We start from the raw sequence: 21,227 nt of genomic DNA on the forward strand, positions 1-21,227 counted from the left end.
GGCCGGGGCCGCGGCTGGGGCCGCTTCCCCGGGACCCGCGGCCTCAGGGCCCCGCCGCCGCCGCTGCTGCTTCTGCTCGCGCTGCTGCCTCTGCTATCCGCGCCCGACGCCGCTGCCGCCCCGGCCCAGCGGCCTCCCGTACTGTCGCCCGCGGCGGCGGGGCCCAGCGTGAGCCTCTACCTGAGCGAGGACGAGGTGCGCCGGCTCATCGGTGAGTGGGGCCGTCTGCGTTGGGGTGGGCAAGTCGGGCCGACCCCGGCTGCTTCCGGCCGCCCCGCGGCCCAGTCGGAGAGCCGGGAACCGCGGCCAGGTCGCGTCCCAGTGCCCGGGGTCGTCTCGGGCCCCGGCCTTTGCCTGCCTTGCTGGCCGGGAGGTGTGGTCCCTGCCCCCGCCCCGGGTCAGCCTTCCGGCCTACCCCCTAAGTCCTCGCTGTCCCGCCGTGAAAGACCGGGGATCCACCCCATTCCGCCTACCCCACAGCCTCTTCGGCTTTTCGCCCTATTCCCTATTCATAGCGCCCAAACTTTTCTTCCCTGATGCACCAAGTTTCTTTGACCCATCTTAGGCGTGTCATTGTAGGACCCTGGATTTTGGATATCTCTAAGTCCACGTTTTATTTCGATCAGACCTGGCTGTGGTTTTGATGCCCCAGTAGAGGCCACAATACTGTGGTCTTACTTTCTGGTTATCATACTTCTTTTTAAAAATGAGGTGGGGGGAAGGGAGAGGTTAGAAGGGTACTACATGTTCCTGGCAGCCTCCAAATCTTGTGACGTTTAAGCATATTTTTATTTTTAAAGATTTTATTTATTTATTCGACAGAGATAGAGACAGCCAGCGAGAGAGGGAACACACAAGCAGGGGGAGTGGGAGAGGAAGAAGCAGGCTAATAGCGGAGGAGCCTGATGTGGGGCTCGATCCCGTAACGCCGGGATCAAGCCCTGAGCCGAAGGCAGACGCTTAACTGCTGTGCCACCCAGGTGCCCCTTAAGCATATTTTTAAATGGGGAGTGAATCTCTGGGTAGCAGACCTGTTAGCTTCTTCAGTATCTTTTTGATTCTTGTCTTGCATGTGTTGGACTGTGGACTGATCTGTATTTCAGGGCCGCTCTTTTACTCTGAATACCTTGTAGGAAAAGGAGAACTTAACTTTGGGTCAGTTGTTCTGTTCCACCTAATTAGCTTTGTCGTTTGGGGAATTAATTTGAAAAATAATGGTGTTTTTGTGCTGAGACTGTGGATTCTGGAAATGAGCCCTTAGAGGAAGGTTTGATAAAAATGGCCCCAAAATGGGAAGTCTTTGGTAGTTAAGGATACCTGGACATTCTTTGTGTTAGACTTTCTTTTGTGTATTGTGGCACAAAATAACATTTCCCCCCTCTTTATTTAATCTCAGGTTTGTGGTATATCTGAGTGATGGGGGGGATTATTTTTTTAATCATCTATTATCTGTCAGTTTTATTTTTATTTTTTTAAATTTGTAAGACTTTCTTGAAGTGGACTCAATGTTGAAACAGTATTGCTTTTAAGCAGTCTGTTTAGACATTGTTACAGATACGGGTTTGTAGCCTTTAATCAAACAAGAATGCTGTGTTTTTGTAATGTCCTGTCCTTCTTAATCCTCTTTTTGGTCTAGTTGAATTAGCTAAATTTAGTTGAGATTAATTAAAACTGCCAATTAGGTTAGTACTTGGAGCATAAGACTAAGGTTTAGGAAAAATAATGAAAGCTTACAAATGGACTCATATCACATAATTATTTTTAAAATATTAATGCATTCCGTATGGTTTTTAAAGGTTTTTTGGTTAAAAGCTTGCATATAATTTGTGACTTTGTTTACATGTAAGAGTACATGTTAGAAACCAGCCAGGTGGGGGTAGGGGATAGGAAACAACCAGAGGCTGACAGTGATTGAGTGTCTGCCACTTACTGGCCCCTACGTTTTACATCATTTCCTCTAATTTTCTTGTGACCCAGTTAAATAGATACCATTACTCCCATTTTAGAGTTGAAGAAATTGAGGCTTTAACCTTTTCAAGGTCACACAATTTATAATCATTAAAAAAAATTAAACGTAGTGTTGACATAGGCGACAAAGTTTTATTAAATTTAATAAAGATATCATTTATATAGAAGTTTTGTTATGGCATGGTGGAAAAGAAGTCATTGCTAATTAATACTTGAAATAATGTATATGTATTTGTCCCCTGACTGATGAGCCTCCAGCTTTATGCCCATTGGGAGGCTGGGAGGGAGGATCCCTCTACTGATCAACCTCTGGGGCAAGAGGGACCTCCAGTGGTATTTTTTCTAATGCAAATAGAATTGACCTGTTAAATTTTGACTCTCCTTGCCAGATCTAGGTTCATCTCCCTCGTCCACTCTACCTTTAAAGTATTCAGTCCTTGGGGTGCCTGGGTGGCTCAGTCGTTAAGCGTCTGCCTTCAGCTCAGGGCGTGATCCCAGAGTCCTGGGATCGAGCCCCACATCGGGCTCCGCTGGGAGCCTGCTACTTCATCTCCCGCTCCCCCTGCTTGTGTTCCCTTTCTCGCTGGCTGTCTCTCTCTCTGTCGAATAAATAAATAAAAAATCTTAAAAAAAAAATAAAGTATTCATTCCTTGGCTGCTTCTGGGTGGGGAAGAACGAGTGGGTAAGACTCAGATGTGTACCAGGCATCTTGAGTTCTCAGACTGCAGTTTCTCACAGAAAGTCTTATGGTGTTTAAGACTACTTGAAATAATAGTTTGTGCTATATTTTTGTATCATTATGGGTTAAATGCCTCTGAAAGCTGACTTGGGAAACTAATCATCATTTTATAATATTTGTAAGACTATGAGTTTAGAATTCCAAGTAAGAAACTTAAAAGTGAACTTGATAGTGACAACTTTATAAATTGAACTAATTGCTTTTCTTATGAGAGTAAGTTGCTGTTTCAATCCAATTAATAGGTTTAAAAGTCACAGTTTAAAAATCAAATAGTGCTAAAAGGCTTAACATAAAACACAGCAGTGTCCTACCCTTGGCCTTTTTATCCTTCAGGTCCTACTTTCCAGTGGAAGCTACCATCTCATACTTGTTCTGTTTGTTTATTCATTTTCCTGTTCTTTACTTTCATATTTTGAAATTAATAGAATAAACATTCAGTTTCCTAGTATCATAATTGAGCACTTGCCCTGTTCTCTGCCCCAGTTCCTCGGTACAGCTAAATAACAATTTTTGGTAAAACCAATAATCAGTATTTACATTATTGCATATATATTTATTGCTCACTTCTGAGTTAAATAGTGATGCCAGATTATGGATTTTTTCTATATTTTTATGTTTTCCCTGGAGCAAATAATTGCCTTCAACTTTTTGATTATTTTTTCATGTATCTATGACTGCATTCCTCAGATACTCCAAGAAAAATATGTTCAGTGCCTTTTGATATTTTTTTCCAGGTAGCACAAATCATCTCTCAGTTCTACTTGGTTTTCTCTTAGAGACTCCCTGGTTGGGAGCCTTCCATCCTCTTGTTCCAGTCTAACAGTAGGATTGTTTTTCTTGTGATTTCTGTTCCCTTCTCTCCTGCCTTAGAGCCTGTTTCCTGGATCACTTGTTTTCTTTTTCTTGGTTTGCTTCGTTCTGCTAAAGGATATCCTCAGCTTCCTAAGAAGGGATGCATAGGAGGTAAATTATTTGAGGCCTTGTATGTCTTCAGGTGTCTACCCTAGATGCTTTATAGGTGATTTATAGGTCCTTTATAGATGATTTGGCTACATTTAGAATAGTAGGCTGAAAAAATATATATATTTTTCCCCATAATTTTGATGGCATTTTCACACTGTTTCTGGATTTAAGGCTCTCTGATGAAAAAACTCAAAGCCATCTGATTTTTGTTTTTATTTTTCTGTTTTTATTGAAGCTCAGGGTCTTTTTCTCTGGCATTCTGAAATTTATTTATTTATTTATTTATTTTAAAGATTTTATTTATTTATTCGACAGAGATAGAGACAGCCAGCGAGAGAGGGAACACAAGCAGGGGGAGTGGGAGAGGAAGAAGCAGGCTCACAGCAGAGGAGCCCGATGTGGGGCTCGATCCCATAATGCCAGGATCACGCCCTGAGCCGAAGGCAGATGCTTAACCGCTGTGCCACCCAGGTGCCCCTGAAATTTATTTTTTATAAGGTTTTATTTATTTATTTATTTAGTTAGTTAGTTAGTTAGTTAGTTATTTGAGAGAGAGAGGGAGATCCCAGAGGGAGAGGGAGAAGCAGACTCCCTGCTCAGCAGAGAGCCCAACAGGGCTTAATCCCTCGATTCTGAGATCGTGACCTGAGCTGAAGGCAGACGCTTAACTGACTGAGCCACCCAGGCATCCCCTGGCATTATGAAATTTTATAAGCTTTTGTGTGGGTCCTTTGTTCACCTGTTGTCTCTCGTTTTGGTAGGCCTTTTGGATCTAAGACTCATATTCTTCAGTTTTCAAAAATGTCTGTTACTTTGGTGATTTCCTACCCTTTGTTTTTATTTTTCTTTCTGAGACATCTGTTGGTTTGATCATTGAATCTCCTGGAATTGATCTTCAGATACTCTTAACTTATGTTGCCTCTTGTTTATATCTTTGTTTGTGGAGGTGGAAAGTGTGTGTGGGTGGGAATCTTCTTAATTTTGTCTTCTAAACTTGTATTTTAAAAATTTTAATGTTGGGGTGCCTGGGTGGCACAGCGGTTAAGCGTCTGCCTTCGGCTCAGGGCATGATCCCAGCGTTATGGGATCGAGCCCCACATCAGGCTCCTCCGCTGTGAGCCTGCTTCTTCCTCTCCCACTCCCCCTGCTTGTGTTCCCTCTCTCACTGGCTGTCTCTCTCTCTGTCAAATGAATAAACAAAATCTTTAAAAAAAAATTTTTTAATGTTGATGTTTTTAAGTTTCAGAAGCTCTTTTTGTTCTCTGTTTTCATTTCATTTAATTTCATTTTCTGTTTCCATTTTATTCTTTATGGATATATTATCTTTGAGGTATTTGTATATGTATTTTTCATTTTTTCTATATGTTCAATGTTTTTAATATTTCTTCTGCTTCCTCCAGTGTGCTTGTTCATTTCAGGCTACTTTTTATGGTTGTTTAGATCACAAACATCTGGTCATCCTTGGCTGTCCACAATTAAGAGTAAGATGCTGAAAAGTTGATCAGGAGAGAATGTGTGCTGGTGGTCTAGTGACTTCCTTTGGAGTACAGGTAGAGTTTTCATTGCACATCCACTCCACATAGCGGCACCTTCACATCTCCTTTGAAAACAGTCAGTGTCTGCAGAGAAGACCTTCAAATAGCCTGCCTTTGATGTGTTTGGTAATACACTGACTGCCTGGGTTTGGGTTATATGGTTGAGGTGGGATCGAATGGGGATAAAGGCCACCGTTCAAGCTGTAGACTTTGACTTCCCTTTACAGTTCTCCTGCCCCTGTGGTTCAATTTCTTCAGAAAAACTTAGGGTCTCCTGCTGGATCTGGGGGCCCACCCCTTTTAGAGTTTCCCCCTTTGTGAAGCCTGAGCCTCAGGCTGGTCTTTGGTGCCTCAGGGGTCCTGAGGAGCAGTGACCACTTCTTCATCTGGCTCCCCTCTTGGAAAAGTTTATTGAAATGTATGTCGTGTTGTTGTCTTCTTTCCCTTTCTGTTTCTTTGTGGTTTAATGTCTTTGTGATTTCATTAGTATCATTCAGAGGAGTTCGGGGATGAAATGGGAATAAAGGCCAGTGGTCATTCCACAATATGTAAATGACAGTTAAGGTTGGGCTTTGACTATTGAAGAGCTGTTGATGTGTAACAGGTTTTTTTTTTTTTTTTTGGTAATAATATTTAGAAGAGTAGGAGTTGCCACTTTTTAGAATGATGCTGACATGTAGCAGTCTTTTGCCTTTGTCAGGCACAAAGGTAATTCCTGTTTTAAGTATATACTGTTATTTCCATTTTATAGGATAAGGAAACAGACTTGGGCAGTTCCTTGGTTGTGGGGCATATGGTCCTGATGGAAGTCTGTCTGTACAGAAACTCGAAAAGCCTCAGGAGCTTTTACTCTGCATGTGGCATCGCTGTGTCCCCAAGCCCAGTTTCATTGTTCTCATTTACTCTTCTTAACAGGCTGCATTATAGACACTCATTTCCCCATTTTTACTGATGAGGAATTTGATTTAGGGTCCTTTGGGGAGTGAGTAAAAGGTCCAGTCTTGATTCGGTCTTGCTTGAATCCAGAATCCATCTTGCCTCTTTGTCAGCTCTGGAGGAGCTGTGATTAACCAAAAACACTCAAGAAGTAGAATCTGAAAACCTGCTACCACATGTTTGTGCTCTTGACTGTTATCTGCATCCTCCCGTGTTCTCTTTCTAATTGTATTAGATAGCAATACATAATTCTAGTATCCTAATCATAATTCTAATAGTATTAAGTTCCCTGGAAATCCAGGGCTTGTGAAACTATTATGTGGCTGGGGCAGTGGTAGGAGTTTGCTCCTAGCAAAATGCTGAGGGGTGAGGGCTATTGTATGAACAGGTTATGGCAGCAGTGGTGGTAGTGATAGGGACTCTGTAAGGGTCAGAGGTCTTCTGAGAATAGATTCTGCCTCCCACCAATTAGAAATTCACTTTGGGTAACTTGCTTTTCTGTTAAAGTAAATACCCTCTGGAAGAGTTAAGCATTGTTCACATCTTATTTAAAATCAGTTAAATACAAGTTGAGATCAATGCCCCCCAGACCAGTTTAATAAAAATTTTTGAAGCTCAACCAAGTACCATATATTGTGGTAGAAAATGATGACTCAAAATAAATTAAATTCCTTTTCTTGAGGAACTCAGAATTTCGGAGGGGAGACTAACCATTATATTGAGGACTGTAACACTAAGATTAAGAATCATACTGTTGATTGACTAAGTTACTGTAGGAGTGATTACTCTTGACTCTAGAAGGGGGAAGGGGAGAGAGCCTTAGAGAGTTTAGGGAAAGTGTTCCAGGAATGGAGACATTTGAACCCCATCTTGAGGAGGAGTTTGATGGGCAGAAAAGAGGAGCAGTTCTTGCCAGGTGAGAAAACAGCATGAAAAAGCTATAGATGTACAGAAGTAGATGGGTGTGAAATCAGGAAGTAGGAAAAATCTAATGTGGATAAAATGAGAAAAATTGGCAAAGCCACGGAGTGGCAGAATATAAAGCTGGGAGGTAGGTTGAGATTGAATTAGGAATTTAATTTCATCTCGTAGGTAATGAGGAGCTGTTGAATTTAGGAAAGGAGAGTGCACGAACAGGACTGGGTTACAGAAAAGATGACTTTTGGCCCCAGTGGAAAGGGGCTTGGAGAAAGACAAGGTGGATTTGGGAAATGGGACAGAGTCGGCTTGTGCTGGTAAGAGGGATCAACTAGGGTAGTTGTAGGAGTGGGATGGATTTGTGAGGACTGTGCAGGGAGTTGGAAAAGACTTAGTGGAGGAGACCTGACAGTTAAAGAGAGGAGTCAGAGAGGACTCCAGGGTTTCAGATTTGGGGTGCTGAACTGAGGGACTCTTTCCATTTGGGAGGTGGTTGAGGGAAAGGAAAATAAGATGAGCCACATGTTCCTTTCCTCCCAGCACCTCTCCTTCCTCTTAAATCTCAGGTCAAGTGCTTGGGGGGGAGGGCAGTGAGAGTGTCCTCCCTGCTGATGTGTCTGGCATAACCTGAGAGGTGTGGGGTGCTTGCTGGTGGAGTTGGTTAGCACCCTGAGCAGACTGTTAACCCTGGGCATTTTGGGTGGGGTGGTGGCATTGATACAGCATTAATTTGAATCCATGTGTTCTTCATTGGGAGAGCAAGGCTGAGACATTGTGCAATTGTGGGTTTTGAGTTTTTTTTCCCCTTCTTCATGCTCCACGTGTGGGAGAACTCTGTCCAATTATGGCTAAACCTGTCCACTATGAGTCACATCCTGAGTTGACTAGTCAGTTCTGAAGGTGCTGCTTAAAATACTGTTTGGATTTTAAGGGTCACTTTAGAAACAAATGAAATCTGAGGGTATTTTTTTTTTTTTGAGCTTCCTGAATTGTGAAGTTTCATAGCATTACTTTTGTGGTTTTAATGCAGTTATGCCAGTGTTGTGAAAAAACTTGCCAGCTATACATAACAAAACAAAAAACAAAACAAAAACTCGGACATGAAACAAAGAAAGTGTTTAGGTACTCTGAAATTATGTTACACTTAAAAGTGCTTTTTTTGTGTCATCCTTGTTGGTGCAAATCAAGTACAGTATTTTCTGTTCAAAATGTTATTAAACAACTTTCATTTATGTGGGACCTCTTAAGATATGATGTGCCAAAACAAGTGTGTGTATATTGCTGAGTTACCTAATAAATACTTAGTGAACGGTTCTTTTTACTGTGCAAGTGTTACTGCTGAGTGGTAGAATATTTCTGAAAAGTAATTTCATAGGTCTCATGCTTGTGTATGAGATAAATATGTTATGTCTTGTTTATAAATAAATATGTTTTTATATAAATATGTGTGTTTTAGTATACCTCTTGCTATATGCTAAGTACTTCACATGTGTTCTTTTTTTATTTTATCGACCATATAAAGTAGGTGGCATTGACATTTTTTTTTTAATAGATAAAGCTGAGGCTCTGGGAAATTACAGAATTCATGGGAGGTCACAGAGATGTCTGGGGCTTTGTGACTCCAGAGTGCATACTTTTTTCTCTGTGCTGCCTCTGAAGGTTAGCCGTTTACTTAGCCTTTAACCGGAATCATCTGAGGGGCTTTAAACAAAATATGGATTCCTGAACCTATCCTGAGCAGTTTATTTAGGAGATCAGAGATGGGGCCCAACCCATGAACCTTTTTTTTTTTTTTAAAGATTTTATTTATTTATTTGACAGAGAGATAGAGACAGCCAGCGAGAGAGGGAACACAGGCAGGGGGAGTGGGAGAGGAAGAAAGCAGGCTCATAGCAGAAGAGCCTGATGTGGGGCGATCCCATAACGCCGGGATCACGCCCTGAGCCGAAGGCAGACGCTTAACCGCTGTGCCACCCAGGCGCCCCCCAACCCATGAACCTTTGAATGCCATGTTTCATTGATTATAAGATGTACAGTTTTCCCACCTGTGAACATCTCTGAAATTGGAACCATTTTACAACCAATGGTGAGTCATCAGTTAATTGACAGTTCTTTTTTTTATCTTTCTTAGTGGCACAAAAAATAACGGTGCAGTTTAGATTAAATGAAATATGGTAATGTAAAAGGATTGCCACCTTTCCTTTTTTGGGGGGGTGGGGGAGATAACTCTCACAACTCTCTTTCAGAGTTGTAAAATTCACTGGTGATATTTATTATTTGCTTGTGGTAATGACTGTGTAGTAATGTCCTTGCAAGGAAAGCGAATGATGGCAGTGAGATATTACCATTAGGTTTATAAGCCGTAGTAACTCATTTATCACCTGGGAAGTTGCTAGTAAAAGAAATATCAGTTGTTCTCAACCTTATTTTGTGGAAGTCTTCTGGCCTTTCCCTAGACAAAGGCATGGCTATCCAACCATATTAAGTTTTGTGTACTGTGCTGACTTAGACTTTGGGGGCTTTGTAGGGACCACTGATGAAAGCTTATAGTTGCATCTTGTGTCCCACAAAAGCTGGTCTGGAAGGGGGCATATTACCTTCTGTATTTCATCCTGGTATTCCCTGACCGCCTACCTGAATTTTTAAAGATTTGCATACATTAAAGATCACTTAATTGTGTTATATGAGTTTTGACAGATGTATAGTGTCATGTATCCACCCATCGTATCATACAGAATAAGTTTACCACCCCCAAAAATCCCCTGATTTATTTTAAATAAGTTTGCTTTTAAAAATGTATTTATTATGGAAAAGTTCAAACATTCAAAAATAGAATAATATAATGAACCTATTTGTAGCCATCATCCAGCTTCAATAATTATCAACTAATGGCCTTTTTTTGGGGGGGAGGTCTATATCTCTCCACTCCCCAATCTACTCCTTTGCCCTCACTGCCCTGATTCCCCACTTGGATTATTTGAGGCAAACTCAGACACGTAATTTTGTAAAAACTTTTTCGTATGTATCTCTAAAAGATAGGGACCTAAAAATTTATAGTAACCATTATCACACCTAAGAAATTAACAGTTCATAAATATCAAGTATCTATGCTGTTCAAATCTTTCTGATGTACAGATAAATGTTTATATGGAAACTCTTGCCTGCCACCTCTTTCCTCTTTTATCCTTCTTTATGTCCCATGTGTTTAGCTCCTCTGTTGCCAAGCTCTTTCTCACCCTAGGATCTGCATTTGATGATTGCTTTGTCTCACATACTTTCCCCATCTTTACAGGACTGGAGACTTACAGATCTCAACTTAAAATGTCACTGCCTCAGAGAGCCTTGCCTTCCTAGCGTTGACCCCCCAGCGCCACTCTGTTCTTATAGCCCTGTTTTATTTTAAGCATGTGATACTTTCATTGTTTCTGTCTCCCCCTATACGAAAGTTAGTTCTGTTTGAGTAAAGACCTTTTATACTGTTACACTCTATATCCCCAGCACTTAAAACAATACCTGGCATGTAGTAGATGTTCAGTAAAACTTCAATGAATGAATAAGTCATACTTCTTTTAGGGGAGATTCACTATCTTATGCTTTATGGGAGTCATCATTCTCTTTATCATTTCCCATTGCCTGCTGAGTTATTATCCAAGAAGGGAGTTGGGCTGGGCTTACTTATATTTATGAATGGTGGTTTAAATAAATTAGTTTTTAATACCTTATTTTCTTTGAGGTTACCTAATTTTCCCATCTCTGTTCCTTGTACCCCTCTCTCTGGGTAAGGTGTCCTCTATCTTGGCTTCCATAGTTCTGCACTCTATACAAACAAATCAGTACCACTATACCCATCATGTTCTGTCTTTCCCATATACTGCACTAAGGCCACCCCAAGGCTTGCCTAGCAACTCCCAGCAGGCTGTTGGTCTGCCGGGCAGTTGAAGGATGGAAAGTATTCAAGAGAGATTCTGGCAGAAGCCTTTTTCCAATTATTAGAACCTGAGAAGTGCAATTTCCTATCTTTTCTTCTGAAATGCTTAAGCTACTGTTAATTCTATCCAGTACATTTTTTCATCATACGCATTGTAGTTTTCACATCTAAAAAAATTGATTTGTGTCTTTTTGTATCTTCCATGTCTCTACTTAACTTTTGACCATGGGAAATACAGTTATAATAGTTGTTTAAATGTTCTTGTCTACTAAGTCTCATGTTCTTGTCTACGAAGTCTAACATCTGTGCCGTTTCTGGATTGGTTTCAATTATTTATCTATCACTTATTTATTTATTTTCCCTTTTTTCGTCGGGGGGCATGCCTGGTAGTTCATGAGCAAATGACAAGCATTGTGAATTTTACTCTGGTAGGTGCTGAATATTTTTGTATTCCTATAAATATTCTTAGGTTTTGCTCTGGGATTCAGTTAAGTTACTTGGCAGCAGTTTGATCCTTCTGATCTTGCTTTTTGGACTTGTTAGATAGGACAGGAACAATGCTCAGTGTAGGGCTAATTTTTCCCCACTACTGAGTTAAGACCCCTTTGTGTACTTTCTCTGGCGACCTGTGTGAATCGTGAGGTTTTCCAGTCTCGCTAGTGGGAATAGGCGATATTCCAGATCCTGTGTAAGTAGGATTGTACATTTTATCCTTTCTCTGTCCTTGTGCAGCTTCCTTATCCATCCTCTGATCAGTACTTAGCCACAGACTGGAGGGCAACCGTTTGCAGGTCTTGGAAGTTTTCAGTGCTGCTTTCTCTGTGGTACTTCATCCAGCATACTCTAGCTATCTGTCTTTCTGAACTCTCTTGTATGGTTCTTGGCTATCTCAGACAAGAGAGTTAGTCTGGTCCTATTATTCTATCTTGTCTAGAAGTGGAAATAGTCAAGGATTATCTTTATAATTGTTTGCATCTTTTCTAACAGATTAGTTATCAAAGGAGAGAATTTAGTCCAATTTAAAGAAAAAAGTTTTACGGTTTGTATATGTGTGCATGCACATGTACACAAATGTGGGAATATAGCAGATAATGTGATGTGGGACAGTACTGAATTCTGCATTTTGAGGCTTAATTTCACCTTATTCATATGTGTTTAATTAATGTGAGTGTTGGTTTCTTCATATATAAGATGAGATGCTTTTCAACTACAACAGGATGTCTGTTACCACTGTTGGTATAATGTATGTGAAAATGCTACATAATTCTCAAAACAATTTATTTTAGTTATTGGTGGGAGATTTGCATGGTTTTCGATGAAAACTAAAATCATAGACTGTTTGAAAGAGAGGTCACTTAGATATTAACCTGGTTGATTGGTTGTCTTTATTAGCAACACTTAAAACTCACGCTCCAAACAATTATTTACTGAATGTTTACTAGGCCTTATTTTAGGGGATTAATGAATTTTAATAAATAGATAGTATTATACTAAAACAGATGAATATCCCTGCCTTCATGGAACTGACTTCTAGCAGAGAGCTAAGAGACTTGCCTGAGAAGAGAATTCATTTGGCTTTGGAACTGGACTTCACGTTAGCACTTCGCCATGCAAGTTGCTGGCAGGGAGAAGTGATGTTTGAGAGTTCTCCATTGTGCTGAGCCCCTGGACATAAGAGTCAGCTCTAAGTTATTAATGGCCTCCATGGCTGACTGAGTTCAGAGACCATGCTCCTATTAGGAGTTGGCTATGAAGTAAGTTGAATGATGATCACGTCAAATCGTAATTTATTCCATCTCTGTTACAGAGCTGTACCTGCAATGCGTGTTTGAGCTGGGCAGATTTATTTTCTTTTTCAAATAGGACAGGAGCCAATGACAAATTATTTTCCAGAGTATCTTTTGAGCAGATACTCTAACATTATAGCACTATGGCAGGGCATGCTTCATATGTTATGCTCTAGTGCTGCAGATATGGGTTGTTTTTGTCACTTGTTTTCCTTGAATAGGATTTGGGAAGCACATTTATCATCTCTGCAATTGTGGCACAAAGCACATCATTGGGGACATTCTTTTATGGATTTTTTTTAAGGTGACAAATATGTTGATTAGACCCCAAATCCTGTTCCTTTATCTTCTATTTTAGTGTCTAGCTCTCTTTATAATTTCTTATCCATCTACTATATAGTATTTTCAGATGGGGGAGGTGACAGTCACCATTTGAGTCATCCATTTAAAATCAAAAGTGACCTTACTCTACCTTTGATTCCACACGGGTGATATCATCACAGGTACTAGAGAGATAAACCTAAGACACTATTTATGATGGATCGCTTTGGGCTTCCATTTTCAGGGATCGTGGAATTACATTGAAAGCTACTTTCTGAGATGTAATCTCTGGAGGATAGGGGAGGAGAGATGCTCAGTAAATGGATCTTTGCACCCTGTAGCCTCCTGATCTGTTAAATCAGTGGCAACAAATAGCCACTTCAGTGGATTGTTTTTAAGTAAACTGTTGATTTTGACCACATTATCATGTTTTCTTCCTGAAGTGGCAAAGTAAGGAAAGATGCTCTGTGATTGTAGATGCCTGGCTTTTCCTTGGGAGGACCAGGATTTCCTCCCTTGAAGTTGATTCCTTACCTATACCTCTCAGGGACCAAGAGGGTGGCCCTGCTTGCCTTTCCTTCGAGGAGGCCAGTTTTAGGCAGGAGACGAGGCCGCCTGGAGGAAGGGAGTGGAGGAAGGGGGCATATTTACTCTTGTCTTCTATTGACAGTCAGGCATACCATTTTTCTCTTCAAAGTTCAGTTCTTTTCTTTTTATACTGTCTTTGTGTACATGTATATGCTCTCAGTTGAGTTCTATGGAGATGCTTAAGGTTGTAGGAGAAAGATTGGAGGAAAATGGCGAATTGGTAGAGGATTACATGAAGAATCTTGTTTAATCTGTAAGATTATGGTTTAAACAGTTACAGAGATTGAAGATTTATGTACTTTTTCTTTTATAATTATGAGGAAAGGATGCCCCTTTCCTATAGTCTTAATATTTGTGAATTCCTTTTCTTATGTACTTAAATATTAGGTCTCAGCTAACTTTCTTAGTTATAATTTGACTATAGCTAGATTTATTAGATCCTATTGGACAAATTATTTTATTGTGTCTATTTCAGCTTATTAGTTTCCATAAACCTGGAATATTTGAAATAAGATCGCCTTATTTATTTTCTTTTAGCATTGATTCAAATACAGGGTATTTAGTGGTTTTATACATAGTAAGTGATGTTGGCTTTTTTTCCTCTGGCTCATATACTACACTATACTCAGATTATCTTGACTAAATAAATTTTTTACTTAAGTTTTGACTAGCATTTAGAAACCGGATGATATCATAGAGTATAATAGAGGTTTGGCTGACATTTGGAAATCATAGATGATATCATAGAATAATAGATATTTGTGGCTGGGGAGGGACATTAACATCATCTGGTTTAACTCTCTTGTTTTATAGTTGAGAAAATTGATGCCTAGAGAAAGTGGTTAAATAATTGATTGCTAAAGTTCATTCAGTTACTTACTTGTAAAATCTCTGCTTTCTGTTTCCGTGACATCACTTTTGTTTTCCTGCCTTAAGTGATTCCTGACGTTTTTCTTTAAAATACCATTTCCCTTAAGATTCATCTTTGATGTAGTTGATTTTTATCAACAGGCTGCCATTCATGCATCTAACATTTGAATAGCTACAAATATTCTAAGACCCCAGCCCTGCTTGTGAGGTGTACAGGGTAATAGGAAAGACAGATGCGTGAACAGCTCCCTGGAACGTATTTTGCTAAGTGCTATTAAAGGTAGCTCTTTTTATAAAGGGAGGTGGTTTCCTCATTGACACTATTCAGCTGTTGTTGTGGCCTTGAGAAACCAGTAATTAACTTTTAAAATCATTTGGAAAATTTTTTGAACTATTGAATTATTTGAACTTGAGCTAAACAGGCCAGATCACATAGGACACAGACCTTGAATTAAAGTTTGGACTTAAGGGATGCCTGGGTGGCTCAGTCGGTTAAGCGTCTGCCTTTGGCTCAGGTCGTGATTCCAGGGTCCTGGGATGGAGTCTGGCATTGGGCTCCTTGCTCAGCGGGGCACCTACTTCTCCCTCTGCCTGCCACTCCCCCTGCTTGTGCTCTATCTCTCTTTGACAAATCTTAAAAAAAAAAAAAAAAAAAAAAAGTTTGGACTTAAGGTTATATAGGGAAAAATGAAATTTTCTTGATGAGAATTGAGAGTTTTGGGGAACAGCTTTGGTATCTCGGCTTGGAATTTGGGTTGCTTTAAAATTATGAACAAATGTCATAATTTCTAATATAAGCAACATTCCTTCTTTGCTGGAATTGGCAGTGAAAAATTTAAGTCTGGTTATTGTAATAGAACAACTGAAATGTTTTTCGTTCTTTGTTAGAACAGAAAAATTATACTTATTCAAATAACAAAATGCTGCCTCTTCAGTCTGTGGCTGTCCACTCTTGCTTCTGTCCACCTGCCAGCAGAGCCCCCTGTATCCCTCCACCCACTCCACTTTGCCTGCTCTGTTGTCTTTTCTGCTGGCCCTTTCACTTTATCTTGCAGGGCTGCAGTTTGGTTTTGAGGTCCTCTCTGACTCTTTTCATAATCTCTTTATCTCTTCAGCTTAACTGAGACCTGATTTTCTCTTTTAAGTGATAGTTTCCTCATATTTCTTTCTAGGCACTGAAAGCCAATTTTATTATACTCCCTCCCCATTTATGGGGGCAGAGGCCAGCTCTTTCTCTTTTCTTTTTTAAAAATAATAATTTGTTGAAGTGAAATTCATATAACATAAAACTAACCATTTTAAAGTGAACAATTCAGTGACATTTAGTACATGTACAATGTTGTGCAACCACCATTTCTTATTCCAAAACATTTCTATTACTCCAGAGTAAAAACTCCTGACTCATTAAGCACTCTTCTCCTTCACCTCCCCGTAGCCCTTGGCAACCACCAATTTGCATTCTCTCTCTATTGATTTATTTATTCTGGATATTTCGTATAAATGGAATCATACAATGTGAGATTTTTGTGTCTGGCTTCTTTTATTTAGCATAATGTTTTGGAGGTTCATCCACATTATAGCATGTATCAGTACTTCATTCCTTTCTGTGGCTGAATAATATTCCATTCTATGTAGATATCAAAATTCGTTTATCCATTTATCTGTTGATGGACATTTGGGCTGTTTTCACATTTTTACTATTATGAACAATGCTGCTATGAACATGTATAAATGTACTTCACTAAGTGTCTTCAATTTTGGATCTATACCTAGAAGTGGTATTGTGGGTTATATGGTAGTTCTATGCTTAACCTTTTTTTTTTTTTTTTTGAGTAAGCTCTGTGCCCAGCATGGATCTTGAACTTACAATCCTGAGATCAAGATTTGCATGCTCTACTCACTGAGCCAGCCTGAGGAACCACCAAACTGTTTTTCACAGTTTGTGAGATGAACCATTTTGCATTTCCACCAGCAATGTATTAAAGTTTCAGTCCTCCACGTCTTTGCTAACACTTCCTATTTCTGTTTGCTTTTTGTTTTTTCTTTTTTTAACTAAAGCTGTCCCAGTGGGTGTGAAATGATACCTCATTGTGGTTTCGATCTGCATTTCCGTAATGACTAATGATGTTGAGGATCTTTTTATATGTTTGTTGGCCATTTGTGTATCTTCTTTGAAGAAATGTTTACTCAAGTCCCTTGCCTATTAATTTTGAGTTGTCTTTTTTTGTTGTTGAGTTGCAAATCCTTTATATATTATGGGTACTAGACCTTTATCAGGCACATAATTTGCAATATTTTCCTCCATTCTGTAGGTTATCTTCACCTTCTTGATAATGTCTTTTGATGCACAGAAGTTCTAAATTTTTATGAAGCCTAGTTTATCTATTTCTGTTGCTTATGCTTTTAGTGACATATTGAAGAATCCGTTGACAAATTCAAGATCATAAAGATTTACCTGTATGTTTTCTTCTAAGAGTTTTGTAGTTTTAGGTCTTATATTTAAGTTGCTGATCTGTTTTGAATTGTTTTTATATATGGTATGAGGTAGGAGTCTAATTTCATTCTGTTGTGTGTGGTTATCTAGTTGTCCCAGCATAATCTATTGAAGAGGCTGTTCCTTCCTCATTAAATGGTCTTGGCATCCTTGTAAAAAATCAGTTGGCTAGAAATATATAGGTTTATTTCTGGATTCTCAGTTCTATTCCATGGGTCTACATGTCTGTTTTTATGTTGGTACCATACTGTTTTGGTGTCTGTGGCTTTGTGGTGAGTTTTGAAATCAGAAACTGTGAATTCTTCAGCTATGTTCTTTTTCAAGATTGTTTCGGCTTTTGGGAGCTATGTGCAATTCCATATTAATGTGAGAATTTGCTTTTCCATTTCTGCAAAAAAAAAAAAAAAGGTAGTTACAGTTTTGGTAGAGTTTGTACTGGTAAATCCCTTTGGGTAGTATTACCACCTTAACAATAGTGAGTCTTCCAATCTGTGAAAATGGGATGACGTTCCATTTATTTAGGTCTAATTTAATTTCTTTCAGCAGTGTTTTATAGTTTTCATTGTTAAGCCGTTATTCGTATTTATAGTAAGGTACTTCATTCTTTTGGATGCTCTTGTAAATGGAATTGTTTTCTTAATTTCCTTTTTTGGATTGTTTTTAAGGGACCAGTTTTTATCATGCATTACATCCTTCCTTTCCTATTTTGATTGTTTTGCCCCAAGACAGTGACTCCTCATCCTCTTCCTTTTCGATGTCAGTGATATTTACTTATATGATCTTTGACCCATTAGGGTTGTTGGAATCACCTGACTTCTATAAGATGATCCTTCATAACTTCATACCCTTTTTATTTCCCTCCCTTTATCCCAAAGGATATTAAAACCTGCCCTGATTTTTTTCTCATCTATTACTCCTTTGACCATGCTGGTGTTCTATTTCCCAGGTCTCTTTTCCAAATAAGTCAGTTACTGAAATGGCCATTTTAGACTTGGTCCACTTCTTAGCCCTGGGAACTTCCTTTTTTCTCACCAGGGCACACCAGCCTTCTTTGTCAATCACTCCCTTCTACTGAAACCGGGCTCTGTGTCCTAGTCTCCTAAAGAGTTACATATTTCCTGGGTTTCTGCAGAGTGGCTCAATAAAGCATTACTGAATAGATTGTTTCCCTTGTTGCCTATCTAACCATTCCCCTTTGCCCACTTCATGTCTGTGGAGCCTACCACATCACTTGCAGACAAAAATAACTCCTGTCATCTGCTACTCCTGCTTTGAGACTGCATTTAATTGCTATTGTCATATTTGACAAACTAATAATTGGTAGCAATTAGAAAAGAGTGAATTATCTAGATCCCATCCTCATTTGTCTTTTACTTTTTTTTTTTTTTTTAAGATTTTATCTATTTATTTGAGAGACAGAGAGAGAGAGCATGCACAAGAGAGAGCACAAGTGGTGGAGAGGGAGAAGCCGGCTGCCCATCAAGCAGGGAGCCCGATGCAGGACCCAGGATCTGAGCTGAAGGCAGATGTTTAACCAACTGAGCCACCCAGGCACCCCTGTCTTTTACTTTTTCTTTAAAAAATTTTTTTTGTGAGGGGTGCCTGGGTGGCTCAGTCAGTTAAACATCTCCCTTTGGCTCAGGTCATGATCTCAGGTTCTGGGATAGAACCCTGCGTCAGGCTCTCTGCTCCATGGGGAGTCTCCTCCCTCTTCCTCTATTCTTGCTCTTGCTCTCTCTCAAATAAATAAACAAAATATTTTAAAAAAATGTTTGTGAGCATATGATGGAGAAGGAAAGAGAAAGAGTATATTCAAAGATAAAGCATGGTGTTCTCCACAGATTTTATCTTTTCCAAAGAATCAGCTTGTTGAAAATTTTTTTTTTTTTTTTTTTAAAGATTTTATTTATTTATTTGACAGAGAATAGACAGCCAGCGAGAGAGGGAACACAAGCAGGGGGAGTGGGAGAGGAAGAAGCAGGCTCATAGCAGTGGAGCCTGATGTGGGGCTCGATCCCAGAACGCAGGGATCACGCCCTGAGCCGAAGGCAGATGCTTAACTGCTGTGCCACCCAGGTGCCCCAGCTTGTTGAAAATTCTTTTTACTTTATTAATTGTAGTTTCTGATTATCAGGGTAAAAACGTACTTATTTAGGTTATTTGGAAAGTGTATAAGACCATAAAGGAGAAAAATATACATTATTTAACCATGCCATGGTAATCTTTGGTAAATAACTTTCCAATATTTTTTCCACATTCTCATTTTTTTTAATGTAGTTGAACTCTTTTTTTTTTTTTAAAGATTTTATTTATTTATTGACAGAGAGAGAGGGAACACAAGCAGGGGGAGTGAGAGAGGAAGAAACAGGCTTCCAGCGGAGCAGGGAGCCCTATGCGGGGCTTGATCCCAGGACCCTGGGATCACGCCCTGAGCCTAAGGCAGACGCTTAACAACTGAGCCAGCGAGGCGCCCCTGTAGTTGAACTCTTATGTAATGGTTAAGAATATAGGTAACTTTTTGAGGTAGAGAATACTTCAAAATTTGTAGTGTTAAGTTTTCCCTCCCTCCCTGCCTCCTTCCCTTTGCCCTGTGGTCAGATTGTGGCCTATGCGTTTTCTGTTTTAAGAAACTGATTGCGCTTTTCTTATGGCTGATCACTTTTTGTAAATCTGTTACAGATGCTTTGAAAGAATTGAATTTCCTGTAAAGTGCTATCTTGATGTGTCTATATATCATATTTTTAAAAAATTTTTAAAGATTTTATTTATTTATTTGACAGAGAGCGAGAGAGCACAAGCAGGGGGAGCAGCAGAGGGAGAGGGAGAAGCTGGCTCCCTGCTAGTCAGGGAGCCCAACGTGGGGCTTGATCCCAGGACCCTGAGATCATGACCTGAGCTGAAGGCAGATGCTTAACCAGCTGAGCCACCCAGGCGCACCTATGTCTATCATATTAAATATAGCTATATATATATAAAAATTATGTACTCTACATCTAATATCAGTCATAGACTAATAGTTTTGTACCATGATTATACTTATATTGGGTTCTCTCCATATTTCTAATATTTGGGGAAGGTTGTTCTCTTTGTATTTCTAATATTTGGGGATTTTGGGACTCTTGACATTTTGATTTGGAGATGTGAAGATTCAGGATTATAATACTTTTGTCATGAGTTATACCTCTTCTCAGTATACAATGCTTCTTTATCTCCTGTTAAAAATAAAACTGCTGTTAATGTCTCAGAATGTTTTAGAGTAACTTTTGGGGGAGAAGAATATATAATTGGTCTGTTTTCTGAGGCCTTCTCAGAATCTGTTGTCTTTACATATGATGAACATTTGTCTGGGAGTAGAATTCCTGGCCTGCTTGCTATTCCCCTGAAAAATATTGCTTTATTGCATTCCCTGTCATGTTCAGAGTTTCCCGTATTATTGTAATTCAGATAGTGAGCATGGGTATTCCAAGAATTTTCTTCTCATTTCAGCCCCATTGTTAGTGTCCCATGTGAAAATTCTTTGCTTTTCTCTTTCCAGTTCTTAGTGCTTTGCCAGATTTTACCCTTTGGTATACCTGGGTGTTTTAAGGGAAGGTTAGAGGAAGGTGGTTTAGTCACTAGTAATGTGTCATTACTAGTGCTAATATTACTATATCAAAGATATTATTTTTGCCAATGTGGTTTTTGTTGAATTTCATTGCTTGAGGGCTTTCTCTCTAGCTCTTACTAGCCTTCGTGGATCACTTTAGGCAGTAATTAGATTTTTGTTCAGTGAATTGGTGCAGATATATGTGTATTTCTTTAAACATGTTTTTGAAAACCAGTTTTTTTCCAGTTTAACTTTCGTAGGAAATTTAAGAAAAAGAATGAAAGCATACAATAAAAAAAATCCATAATCCACCATTTATAATCAACCACTATTAATACTTATTGATATTTCCCTTTTTTTCTGAGAAATGGGGTGCCCACATTATTCATATGCATATACATTTAACTTTAGTTCTCTGAACATTTATTGAACACTTCTTATATGGACGATGTAGTCTAGATGCCAGACATTGTTAAAAATGTGCTGTATATGGTTTGTATCTTTCCTGTTTTTATTTTATGTTGCAGTCTAAGCAAAACCCAGTTTATTAAAATGTAACAGTGTTGTTCATGACTTCCTGGTGTTTTTTAGTC

The 21,227-nt window shown here is 39.3% G+C and overlaps 1 protein-coding gene across 1 annotated transcript in view; it reads left to right on the top strand.

Moving 5' to 3' along the window:
* The window catches only part of RYK (receptor like tyrosine kinase), a 95,119-nt gene that overhangs the window by 282 nt on the left and 73,610 nt on the right, over positions 1 to 21,227 (top strand). The window contains exon 2 of the mRNA XM_034661821.1: positions 7 to 211. Within this exon, the coding sequence (XP_034517712.1) occupies positions 7 to 211 (205 nt within the window). The remainder of the gene's footprint in view (positions 1 to 6; positions 212 to 21,227) is intronic.

The sequence above is a fragment of the Ailuropoda melanoleuca genome, chromosome 6 (assembly GCF_002007445.2).
Source record: "Ailuropoda melanoleuca isolate Jingjing chromosome 6, ASM200744v2, whole genome shotgun sequence".
Classification (NCBI taxonomy): domain Eukaryota; kingdom Metazoa; phylum Chordata; class Mammalia; order Carnivora; family Ursidae; genus Ailuropoda; species Ailuropoda melanoleuca.